Consider the following 13,989-nt stretch of genomic DNA (forward strand, 5'->3'; position numbering starts at 1 on the left):
TCAGGGAAAGTTACAGGGACAAGATGCACGTAGGTATAAAAACCACAGGGCGTTACAGACAGGGAAAAACATGTGTGCAAATTCAGAGACCAATAAATAAGAAAACAATACCTTTTGTACAACTAAAGAAAAAGATATAATTAGGGCAATGGTAGGGATTAAGACTAGAGAGATGAGCAAGAGTCACAGCCTTCTGGTACTCATGTGCTCTACTTACTGATTTAAATTTCAGTTTAACAACAATGGGGATTGGTTGATAGATTTTAACAGTTCCCACAGCAGACAATACTTTGCTGTGTCTCTGTATCGTTGCTTTTATTGTTTTTTTCTGCTAGGATACCTCATTTTCCTTCCTGTCCAAGTTAAACTGCACTTGTAATTATACTATGCTATAACCAGATTTACCAGTGCCTCTATATGAATGCTGTGAGGGCAAAAAGCTCATCTTGTCTTATATTTCTAGTGCTTCCCAAGAGGAAACTCAGTACAATTTTTCTAAAATGAATACTTCCATAAATTTTTTATTATTAATGTTAAATATATAATGTGAAGTTATTTTAAAATACATATATTCATAATTGAAAAATAATTTTATTTGAGAATGGGTGATTTAATATTGTGTTAGTTAGATACAACCTTGAATTCCATGAAAATAGATTATCAAAAAAGTATTCCTTGCCAGGCATCAGTTGTTTTATCATGATTTGTTTTATATTTGGGGGAAGGGATTGAATTTTATCTATACATTTTGATAAATACTTAATAGTAGTACTTTAACTCATACTAAGATTAAATATTTACTTAATTTAATGCAGTTACATACAAGAAGACTTACAGACAAAAAGTAAACACTATCTAACGTATCTTACTACTTTTTAAAAATCTTTTGTTTTGTCCTCTTCTGTTTTATCAATAACTGAAAAAAAAGAAAATCCCCCCAAACAAAACCACTATAGACTATGGCTCCTCTTACTCTAATTCTTTGGCTAGTTTAATCAATTAGAATAACAAGCATATAAACAGTTAATTCTTCTGCTAGTTAATTCATAAATCTTCATTTTGAGAGTCAGTGTTATTGACATTTAGAATTGAGGTTGTTTATTAGAAAAGAATAAGACAGAAAATCATCATTGCTTTTAGTGTTATCATTTAATTAGGTCTACATGTCACTGCTGTCGTCTGGATCAGTTTGTAAAATATGCCACAATCTATATTTTTATGTTCATAATTTTCTAAGGGCATCTTTTTCCAAAAGAAATACTGAAAGCAAAGCCTCACAACTCTTCAGTTCAATCATCAACTCAATCTGAAAGACTAATTTCCCTCCAGAAAATAGCAAGTGTCATTATTCTAGGGAAACATAACATTATTGTGGCAGGTAGGATGGAGGTATATGGATTTTACTCTCTGCAGGTCCCACTTGATAATCAACCATCATAAGGTGGTCTTTTAGTGCCCAAACCATGGTCTATAAAGAAAACAGTGAGACTAAGTCAAATAAATGCCTCATATCACTGAAAAGACCTGTATATTCAAATTCTGAAAATGCCACTTTGTTTCTAGGAGTAGAATACAATTTGATTTAAGTAAAAACCAGTTAGACTACAAATTACTGTAAACAAAGGCTTATCAAGGCAAATCAGCAATATGACTTGCAAACCGGAACTTCAAAGCAAATTTAAAATCTCACTCACTAAATAATAAAGTTGTCTAAAAATATTAATCATAATATGCATGCACATATAGATTAGACATCTATTTAGTACAGCACTATCTTCAATGAAAATAAGTTACAAAATAGATGACTATTATCGGGTTTTAATAACATTTTAAATAATAAAGACAAGATATATTTATGTTTATAATTAGCACTAATATTATTACTATCTTATCATTTTTTTCACCAGAATAATAACTACTAAGGGTTATGGATATGAAACAGAATGAAGGGGAAGATTTTAGAATCTAAGGGTCCTGAGTTCAAGTTATGTTTCTACCTCTTGTTTACTATGGTTATCAACACTTTTTTATGAATGTGGGCAAGGGGTCATGTACCCAAGTAAGTTATCCTTTTCAGTTTTTATTTTTGGTTTATAAAAATAAATAGAGCTATGCAAGAGTTACAATTTTTTTGTTAAGATTAAAAATTACATATAAAGGTCACTAGCATGATGTCTAGCCCTGGCACATTAATTAAATAGCATCAGTCATCTTAACGTCCCTTCAGAATAACCCAGCATAAATGACACTATTATTTTAAATTCATTCAAACGTAGACTCTCATTTTGGATTCTGTAACTATTCACTGTATAAATGAATTCTATTTGTTTCTACACAAGATATAGCCCTTGAATGTCTTCTCACATTCAGACATGTATATCCATTTTCTTTTTGAATATATTAATATATTTATTCCAAGTAAATACAAGTAAACGTGTATGAAATTGAGCTCTTCCCTTTCACTCAAATATGTGTGCCTTATTGACATTGCTACCAGTCAGCTTAGATAAAAACCTGGGAGAGACTTTCAATTTTTAATAATTGCTTCTCTCCATTTTTCCTTACTGATGGTCCAGTTCAACCCATCAGCAATGTTTTCTTAGGGGAGGTGTTCTGCCTCATCTCTCTACCTACAGCTTTTGCTGTTTGTTGTTGTTCAGTTGCTAAGTCATATCTGATTCTTTGTGACCCCATGGACTATATAGCCCACCAAGCTCCTCTTTCCATGGAATTCTCCAGGCAAGACTACGGGAGTGGGTTGCCATTCCCTTCTCCAGGGGACTTTTATGACCCAAGGATCAAACCCGAGGCTCCTACATTGGCAGGCAGAGTCTTTACCATTGAGCCATTGGGGAAGCCTGCCTTCAGCTTCATCTTCCCTCAAATCTATCTTCTGTAGGGGAACCAGAGTGATTTTCCTGAAACCAAACTCTCTCAGATGAATTTATGTTTTAAAGTCCTTCCATTGCTTCCATTGACTAGATAACTCCAAGCTTCTGAAGAAAACAAATTAAATTTTCCATGATATGACCCTTAACTCTACTGACCCTCTGAATCATAGTTAATATACTGATTTGCTGACTGACTTGCAATTATCCAAAATATCTAAAATCCAAAATATCCAAGTTATTTCAGACTTCTCCAATTGTATAAATAATGTGATGGGCTTTATTATTATTATTATTTTTTAATGTGGTCAACCTCTGCTCATTCTCCTAACTCATCTTGTTTAGTAGATCTTCTAAATACTCCCCTGTTATGACAAGTGCCCTCATCAATGTCCCAGAAAGCTGAGAATTTACCTCAATCTCAACTTCACCATGGTAAATTCATTTATTTATAGTTCTACTTTCTACAATTCACTGTAATTTTTCTTTTGGCCTGCAAATGACAATTACTATGTTTATCTTTGTACTCTCATAAATGGTAGTTATGTAATAAATGGTTTATTGGACTGGGTAGAAAATCTTACTGTCACAGACACCTATATATATATATATTTTTTTTTAATTTAATAGGGACTAGGAGCAACTTCACTTTCACTTTTCACTTTCATGTATTGGAGAAGGAAATGGCAACCCACTCCAGTGTTCTTGCCTGGAGAATCCTAGGGAAGGGGGAGCCTGGTCGGCTGCCGTCTCTGGGGTCGCACAGAGTCGGACACAACTGAAGCCACTTAGCAGCAGCAGCAGGAGAGAACTGGTGTATACTTTCTGGGAAGGCAGAATTTCAAATCTAACTCTTTGTTTGGGAAACTCTAAAAAAAACTGAGTTTTGTGTCATATCATCTATTAATCCAATTCATCTATTTAAAAACCCAAAATGACATTTATTAAAAATCTAGGAAAAGAAACAAAAAAGATGCTTGTTTAGAACTTAGGGCGTTCAGAAATTGTTTTGACTTCTGGGAAAAAGAGAAAACTGAACCACAATGATTCTTATGCTTTTGAACTAGCTAGTGGAGAAGAAGCAAGGCAGACAATGAAATTCATCCTCTAAACAAAAATGCATATAGTGCATTTCATGGTAGTACTTTCAGTGCATCAGATAATACTAGGAAAGGGCTATAAAAGCATTGAGAGCTTGTTGTAGTTGCAAACAGGTTGTTAGAAAAGGATTCACAGACAAAGTGATGATTGGGTAATGACCTTGAAGGAATAAGGCCACAAAGAAATCTGAGGATAAAACCACTGCAGGCTGAAAGGAGATGAAAGTCAAGTTCAAAGGTTTGCAAGTGGGTGCAAGTCTCAGAGACAGAGAGGAGACCAGTGTGATAACTGGAGTGGACTAAGACAAACAACACAGTAGAAGGCCAGGCAAATGTGAAGAGGTGACATGAGGAAGTGTTCTGTGGCTGCTACCAGGACAAACTGGGCTGGGCTCCACTGGCCCTTTTAATGATGTTGCCTTTTACACAGAGTGAGATGTGAAGACTCTAGAAATCTATGCAAAAGGAAGAGATGTGTTCTATGTTATCAGAATCACCCAAGCTATTGTATTGAGAAGAGACTCTGAAGGGGGCTCAGGCAGAAGTCTAATTAGACTTCTCATTAGAAGAGGTTTTCAACACTATAGACTAGAGAGAACAATGGCTTAGACTGTGATGTTACTAATGAAAGTAGTGGGATTTCTTGTTTTCTGAATGTTTTCAGGTTAGAGCTTAGATTTGTTGCTCAAGATTATATTTGGAGTTTGAAAAATAAGCACTGAGGAGGGCTCCAGAGATCCTGGCCAAAACAACTGCAAATTTGGAGATGCTTTCTACCACGCTGGACAATGAAGTCACTAAGCTTTTTGACAAACATACTGTTGAAGTGAATGCCAAGCAGGCAAAAACTAAACTCTTCCGGAGTGACCTACAGGTTTATAAATAACAGTGGGAGAAAATGGAGGCAGGATCTGTCCTCTGCAGATGGGAGTAGCAAGGAGGACTGGAAAGTACATTCATTCTTATGCAATGAGATTAAAAGATAAAATATTGAGAAACAAGAGAAAGAACAGTCTAGACGTATCAATGAGGAAATACAGGGTTCTATGAAATGTCTATGATTAATGATAAGAGGGATGTGAAGAGAAAAGTCTCTCACGTGGTTATGCTTCGGGGAAAATAATGTCCAATTTTCTGCTCTGGAGGGGTTTTAATGGTCAGTGGTTTTGTTACAGTTCTGTCAAACTTTCTTGCCTTGCTATAGTTTGGGGTAGTATTTTCCTCTACAGAATTGATCTCTTAAGAATTCTTAATCTTTGCAATTGGTTTTGGTAAATTATAACTTCTTGAAAAGTTATCCATTTTATCCATGTTTTTAAGTTTTTGCATCTATTTAAAGCAAAGCTGTCTCTTAATTATTCTTCCAATTTCTTCTGTTTCTATGTCATTTCCCTCTCAGAATTTATTAGGCAAAGTTCTACTTTCTCCTACTCTTTGACTGGGCTAGCTGATAGTTATCAATTTATCTATGTTTTTATTTATTTTTCAGAGAATTGAATTTGGATTTATTGACTTTAGAGATACAAGTAATTCATATTGTTGTTGGACTTATTAATTCTTTTTTGTGTTCCTTTGTATTTTTGTTTATTTCATCTATGTAGTATCATAAAAACTATATAAAGCCTTCACAAAAGTTTCTCAAAAAGAGAAGCATGGATGGATTTCACTAAATAAGATACCAACAAACATAATCCAGGAGTTTATTTCAAGATTAAAACACCAAAGCCTAGTGGGATTTATATCAGGAATGAAAAATAGATATATTTTAGAACTGTATTAAGATCAGTCATCCTAGCATTAGCTCAAAAAGAAAAGTCATTACTGCTTTCATAGTTGATGGATTATTTGACTTGAATAAATGACCATTCTTATTTTTTAAAAGTCAATAAAATACAAATAGATGAATGCTTTATTAACATAGTAAAATGTTTTTTAACCATAAACCAATATACTAGGAAAACATGGGAGGCCTTCCTAATTAAAATCAAGACAAACATTTTTATTGGAAGTACTATCAAATGAAATTAAAGAGAACAAAATAAACAAAAAGAAGGACATCAAAGTATCACTACTTTTAAAATGTATTATTAGATAATATAAAAATACGAACTGGAAAGCTATAAAAATATGAGAATTAAGAAAGTGTGTTAAAATTAATATAGGTTAATAACTTTTGTATGTGTAAATGTCAGCCAATTAGAAGAACAAGAAAGGAGTCCATTTACAATAACAAAAAATGAGAAACATCCTGGCGATCCAAAAGTCTACAAGCAATAAATGCTGGAGTGGGTGTGGAAAAAAGGGAACCCTCTTACACTGTTGGTGGGAATGCAAACTAGTACAGCCACTATGGAGAACAGTGTGGAGATTCCTTAAAAAACTGGAAATAGAACTGCCTTATGATCCAGCAATCCCACTGCTGGCTATACAGACTGAGGAAACCAGAATTGAAAGAGACACGTGTACCCCAATGTTCATCGCAGCACTGTTTATAATAGCCAGGACATGGAAGCAACCTAGATGTCCACTAGCAGATGAATGGATAAGAAAGCTGTGGTAAATATACACAATGGAGGAATACATTTGAATCAGTTCTAATGAGGTGGATGAAACTGGAGCCTACCATATAGAATGAAGTAAGCCAGAAAGAAAAACACTAATACAGTATACTAACGCATATATATGGAATTAAGAAAGATGGTAACAATAACCCTGTATACGAGACAGCAGAAGAGACAATGATGTATAGAACAGTCTTTTGGACTCTGTGGGAGAGGGAGAGGGTGGGATGATTTGGGAGAATGGCATTGAAACATGTATAATATCATGTATGAAAAGAGTCGCCAGTCCAGGTTCTATGCACGGTACTGGATGCTTGGGGCTGGTGCACTGGGACGACCCAGAGGGATGGTATGGGGAGGCAGGAGGGAGGAGGGTTCAGGATGGGGAACACATGTATACCTGTGGCAGATTCATGTTGATATATGGCAAAACCAATAAAATATTGTTAAGTTAAGAAATAAAATTAAATTAAATTTAAAAAAATGTATAGGACATTTGTAAAAAAAATTTTTGAAAATAAAATCTACTAAAGGATACAAAAGAAAACATGGGCAAATGAAGAGACATAAAGTTCCTAGAAAGATTCAATAATGTATTAATATTAAGTTTACATTTTCTTAAAATGCATCCTGAAATTTGGAACAAACAAGAAATAAAAGAAAGATCTCAGGTGGGGGAATAAATAAATGTAGTTGTAATAATTGAAAGTCTTTTTACTTTGCTTTCTCTTAATGTTTTTCTCATATATATATGTATACATATATATGATTATATTATATATAATGATTTTCTAGATAAAATTATATATATATATATTTATATAATTTAAAAATAATTATCCAGACACTGAGGGATGGCTTCAAATCCCTGAGACATCATGTGTTGCACGTTATCTATGAGCTCGCAGTAGCAACCTTACTTTTCATAATATATTGGACACGGGCTTCTGATATTTCCCAGTTCCCACTCCCCCTCCCAACAGAGACTTGCATCCTTCACATCTTGGAATCATAGTTCATTATTTTGTGGCTTAATCTTGACTTTATCATACTTTTTCCGCAATTTGACAAAAGAAGAATATGCAGTTCCTGAGAAACTAGTCTCTCTGATTTTCTGGTCCAATTTAGATGTTTATAAGATAAAAGAATGCTCGCTGCGCTTCTTAAATTTAATTATGGGGTTAAACCAGACCGATGAAAAGACTGCATTGGTTCTGATATAAATTACCTTCTCTCTGCTGGAGGAGCATTATCCGCTGCTTGGACGGTGAGCGCGTAAGTCCGTCCAACCATCAATTCCACCCCCGGAGCGATGGTGATAAGCCCTGTTGTTTTATTGATGATGAAGTCTCCCTGAGCCCCAACCAGGATTTCATATGTGATCTCCCCGTTTGACCCTTCGTCTGCGTCGACTGCAGTGAGCTGGAATTGAAAATCACAACATAAATTCTCTGGGGACTCAACTTTTCACCATCACGTCATTTTTTTTCCCCCCAACAAAAGAAGCTTGCTTTCAAATACACACACAGTAAGTAAAGAAAGTTCTCTCATCACATACACTCTTGTTTTCTTGAATTTAGGCTACTGTGTTCAAATAATGAAGCAATCACATCAGAAAAGATTTTTTTGTTGTTGTTCTTGTGAGAGTGATAAAAGGCTTTGAATCTTGAAAGCTATTTTTATTTTAACTTGCTGCTGCTGCTGCTGCTGCTGAGTCGCTTCAGTCGTGCCCGACTCTGTGCGACCCTGTGGACGGCAGCCCACCAGGCTCCCCTGTCCCTGGGATTCTCCAGGCAAGAACGCTGGAGTGGGTTGTTCTAACAATAACACTGGAGTGGGTTATTTTAATTTACTAAACCAAAAAAGAAAGAGAACCTTAACAGCGAATCTAATGTCCCTATAGGATTTTTTTTTCCCTCTCTCTCATCACCTGCTTTTAACACATAAATGCACATTACTATAGACTGCTGCTGCTGCCAAGTCACTTCAGTTGTGTCCGACTGACTCTCTGTGACCCATAGACGGCAGCCCACCAGGCTCCTCTGTCCCTGGGATTCTCTAGGCAAGAATATTGGAATGGGTTGCCATCTCCTTCTCCAATGCATGCATTCATGCTAAGTCGCTTCAGTCGTATCTGACTCTGTGAGACTCTATGGACAGCAGCCCACCAGTCTCCTCTGTCCACGGGATTCTCTAGGCAAGAATATTGGAGTGGGTTGCCATTTCCTTCTCCTTACTAAGGACAGAGGCCTGGAAAAAAATGAAATGGCTGAAGTTTGCCCTTATTGTTACCATCCTTCCTTTTGCTCTGAGTTTTTTCCTGTCATATTGTTTTCCTTCCCCTCTTCCAGAAACTCTCTTGTCCTGGAATCCTTTTTATTTACACATGGCTCTAAGAAAGATTCTTATAAGCTTGTTCACATTGACTTATAAAAGACTGAAAAGGTTTAGAGTATTACCTTTTGAAAAGCAAACGAACACATCTCCAATTGCAGAATATCTAATTAGAAAATTAAAATATCAAATTCAATATTTTTTTTCCTTTTTTTGAGATAAAGGACTCAATTCAGAGTCCCTTAAATAATACCACATGAATATTTTTAAGGCTAATTTGGATATATTCATAATCATTTTGGAACAAATGACATCCAGTAGTTAAAGACTACTTTGAATCATTATATATGAAAAGAGAAAACCATTATTAACTTTACAAAGCAAAATTAATGTAATCGTGATTTAATATGTTAAATAAGGCTCCTTAACTTCCTGATAAGTATAAATTCACTCAAGGGAACCAAATTTAAGATTCTACTGGGAAATCTTATACATTTTACAGTCACAGAATTTATTGTTTTCATCCTTTGACAGATGAAGAAAGGAAAACGGGCCTCAGTTTATACCTAAGAGGAAAATATGTGTTTCCTATTAATAAAGAAAACACAAGATGTTGTAATAAATATGTTGTAGAAAAAAAATTCCTTATTTAGTGACATTTTCTTAGGTATATCTAATCTATGAGTTTCATGTCTTTAAAGTAGCAGTTCTTTGTCATCCACAGACTCCTTTTGGTGGCTACTGGATATTCTGGTGTACTTTCTTAGATAAAATGTGAGTATACACATGTACCTTGAAATAAATTCAATTTCAGGAACGCTGTATTAATTAATGGCCATTTCAAAGTATCATGTTAACCATTCTAATGAAATGTAAACAAAATTCTTTACCCATCACATCATGCTTAAGAGGGTATACTGGGCATAGTCTATTTTTACTATCCGTCCACTACATTTAGAATGATTTTGTGCATGGAAATAGAAGCAACAAAAATAATTGAGAAGAAAAAAAAGAAATTTGAAACAGAGGTATAAATTCAGCTAAGTCTGACACTGGGTATTTGGGAGTGAACAGATGTTGTTGCCAGAAGGAAAGGCATTCCATGAAATGATTCTGGGACTTATGTGAGAATGACAGACATAGTCCTAAAGGCAAAGAGAAGGAAACAATTTGTAGAAACAGTCAAAATGAATGATATATATTTATGGAGAATTATTCATGCCAGACAAGCTCATTTTCTTTTGTGTGTGGATAAAATTAGAAAATTAGAGGACAGGGGTAGCAGAAGAGATATCAATTTTGATTATAGTAAATCACTTAACACAATGTCTCAGGAAATCTTAATTAAAATTTAGCTCAAATTGGATTCAATATTAACATTCTTCCTGGGACTTAAATTGGCTAAAGGAATTTAATGATAAATGGCAATGAATCAAGTTAAGAAGAAGTGTTGAGGAATGTGCTTTAGGGATACGGGTATTATGGTTGCTCTTATTTAACATTTTCATAAATAATATTGGAAGACAGGATAAGCTTAAAGATAATTAAATTGCAAAAGGCAGCCATATGGGAGGTGCTGTAAATACCAAACAGTACTACAAAGTACAGGTGATACAAACAATCCTCGAACTGCACAGCCAACCAGTCACAGATGAGATAATATATTCAGGGACTACAACCAGCACCACAGAAACCATTAACAAGTAGGAAGTTTAATAAATAAGCTAAAAATGAATTCAACATTTGTTATCTAAGTAACTTAATACAAATGTTCAGTCCTTCAGCAGTAAGTAATAAAATAGTTGGTCAAGAATTCACATTTTGTGTCCTTAGACATGCAAACAAAAATATTTTAAAGGAATTATTAGTGGTTCAAGATTAGAAAAGATAGCTGAGACATTGACTCTGAAAACCCTGAAAATGATAGCATATTGTAAAAGAAAACCCCTGAAACTAAACTGTGGTGGAGATTTAATTCAATAACAAATCAATGATCTTGTGATCAGTGGTCTAGGACAGTGGTTTCCAGCCTTTTTGACACCAGGGACTAGTTTCATGAAAGACAATTTTTCCACGAACCGGAAGGAGAGAAGGGATGGTTTCAAAATGATTCAAGTGCATTCCACTTATTGCATTGGGGACCCCTGAGATTGGGGATATTAAAGGTATATGAAGCCTGTTCCTAATTTAATGGGAAAATCTGCTTCCTAAACAAAATTGGGTTAATTTACATGGGGAAAGCAAAGTGTCACTCACATGTTATCAGATGAAAGTAAACTAAAATATGTGACTTTTAATTGTTTTACCAAAACAATATCTGAATGGTAAGGAACACTAAATTGTTTAACATATTTCTTTTCTCTAATGTATTACAGTCCTTTTCAGGAAGTTTAACCTTACCCTGACAAAATTCCTTCCTCTCAGTATTCCAATATGTACATGTTACAAATATCCTTGTCCTCAGACACCTTGTCATCCCACACACACACACACACACAAAAGGATTTGCCTATTTAAGGTGAAGTTAAGGACCCTGAGATGAAGAAAATAAATAGTGCTCTCACAGAGGCCAAACATGATGAACTAGAGAAAGGCTAACACATGATGAAAAAGGTAAACAGAAGCAAGATGATGAAGGTTTTATGGGCGATACTAAAAAAATTTGAGAGTCATTGTGTGGGTCAAGTAAATAATGAAAAGATTAATATATACCTGATATTGAATATGTAGAGTGGTTTCTGAACTCTTTTCTCTCTCTCTCTCTTTTTTTTTTTTGTTTTGTTTTGAGGGCATGAAAAACCAGGGAGAATGATGCAGTTTTAGATAAGAAGGTTTTAAGGGAATGGCATTAAATTATCTTAATAGCTCCCATTTATAATAAAAATTATAATAGAACTGTGATGGACTCTCAAACATGGACAGAAACATTCCATACCTGATACAGAAAACAAAATAATTTTTTAATGTTTTTACTAAGAGCATAAATAACAATCAAATAATAAAGAATAAAGCTACACTACTTTCTTTGGTACGTGTAGGCTACATTTATACTGTAGTCTTCTGCTGTTATAAAAAGGGATTTTCTAATTTACACAGACATATATTTGGCATTATTAACAATAAAAAGTGCTCTGGAAACCTCACCAGAGGTTTTGTTCAATGTTTGTTTTCCTATTGCTAAGGGAAATATTGTATTAGTAAGGACTTTCTCTGTATTGTAACTTTATAGTTAAAACTTTCAAATTTCACTTAGAGAATATAAAGTGTGATCAGTAGTGCTGTGGTGAGGATTTTCTTAAGAAATATTCACTAAGGAGAGTTTCCAGAATCTCAGTTATTATCTGAGGCTAGGTTTATTTTGATTTTTGACTAAAGTAGAAAAAAGATTTCACTCTTTCTAGACATTCACTTCTATTTTCTAGTGCATCATCCTCATTCCTTTTATTTCGCGTTTAATAAGCTAGATTTGTTCCATTTCTTTCTTGCTCTGTTTGTGAAAATATAAGAAGCACACATTTCTTATTGTTCAGTTGCTAAGTTGTGTGTGACTCTTGGCGACCCCATGGACTGCAGCATGCAGCAGCATGCCAGGCTTCCCTGCCATTCACTGTTTCCCAGAGTTCGCTCAAATCATATCCATTGAGTAGGTGATGCCATTTAACCATCTTATCCTTTGTTGCCCCCTTCTCTTCCAGCCCCCAATCTTTCTGAGCATTAGGGTCTTTTTCAATGAGCCTGCTCTTCACATCAGAGGTCTAAGTATCGGAGCTTAGGCTTCAGCATCAGTCCTTTCAATGAATATTCAGGGTTGATTTCTTTTAGGATTGACTGGTTTGATCTTCTTGTAGTTCAAGGGACTCTCAAGAGTTTTCTCCAGTAACACAATTCAAAAGATTGAATTCCTCAGCGCTCAGCTTTCTTTATGATCCCACTCTCACATCCATACACGACTACTGGAAAAATCATAGCTTTGCCTAGACAGACCCTTGTTGGCAAGGTAATGTCTCTGCTTTTTCTATTCTGTCTATGTTGGTATTAGCTTTTCTTCCAAGGAGTAAATGTCTTTTAATTTCATGGCTGGGGTCACTATCTGCAATGATTTTGGAGCCCAAGAAAATAAAGTCTCTCACTGTTTCCATGTTTCCCCATCTCTTTGCCATGAAGTGATGGCCCTGGATGCCATGATCTTAACTTTTTGAATGTTGAGTTTTAAGCCAGCTTTTTTGCTCTCCTTTTTCACTTTCATCAAGAGGCCCTTTAGTTCCTCTTCATCATAAGGATGGTGTCCTCTGCATATCTGAGGTTACTGATATTTCTCCCTGAAATCTTGACTCCAACTTGTGCTTCATCCAACCTGGCATTTCACATGATGTGCTCTGCATATAAGTTACATAAGCAGGGTGACAATACACTGCCTTGAAGTACTCTTTTCTCAATTTGGAACCAGTGCGTTGGTCTATGTCTAGTTCTAACTGTTGCATCTTGACCTGAATACAGGTTTCTCAGGAGGCAGGTAAGGTGGTCTAGTGTTTCCATCTCTTTAAGAATTTTCCGAGTTTGAGGTGGTCCATACAGTCAAAGGCTTTAGCATAGTCAATGAAGCAGAAGTAGATGTTTTCTGGAATTATCTAGCTTTTTTTTTTTTTTTTGATCCAGTGGATGTTGGCAATTTGATCTCTGGTTCCTCTGCCTTTTCTAAATGCAGCTTGAACATCTGGAAGTTCTTGGTTCACATGCTGTTGAAGCCTAGCTTGGAGAATTTTAAGCATTACTTTGCTAGCTTGTGAAATGGGTGTAATTGTGCAGTAGTTTGAAAGTTCTTTGATATTGCCTTTCTTTGGGATTGGAAGGAAAACTGAATCTTTTCCAGTCTTGCGGCCACTGCTGAATTTTGCAAATCTGCTAGCATATTGAGTGCAGCCCACTTGACTTCAGCTTCCAGGATGTCTGGCTCTAGGTGAGTGATCACACCATCATGATTATCTGGATCATTGAGATCTTTTTTGTATAGTTCTGTGTATTCTTGCCACCTCTTCTTGGTATCTTCTGCTTCTGTCAGGTCCATACCGACTCTGTCCTTTATTGTATCTATCTTTGCATGAAATG

At 35.3% G+C, this 13,989-nt stretch overlaps 1 protein-coding gene across 8 annotated transcripts in view; it reads right to left on the reverse strand.

Annotated features, from left to right (window-relative positions):
• The window catches only part of PCDH15 (protocadherin related 15), a 1,046,857-nt gene that overhangs the window by 348,631 nt on the left and 684,237 nt on the right, over positions 1-13,989 (reverse strand). For all 8 annotated transcript variants that reach the window (XM_027528919.1, XM_027528921.1, XM_027528918.1 and 5 more), the window contains one exon: positions 7,778-7,971. In XM_027528919.1, the coding sequence (XP_027384720.1) occupies positions 7,778-7,971 (194 nt within the window). The remainder of the gene's footprint in view (positions 1-7,777; positions 7,972-13,989) is intronic.

This window comes from Bos indicus x Bos taurus, chromosome 26 (genome assembly GCF_003369695.1).
Source record: "Bos indicus x Bos taurus breed Angus x Brahman F1 hybrid chromosome 26, Bos_hybrid_MaternalHap_v2.0, whole genome shotgun sequence".
Lineage (NCBI taxonomy): Eukaryota > Metazoa > Chordata > Mammalia > Artiodactyla > Bovidae > Bos > Bos indicus x Bos taurus.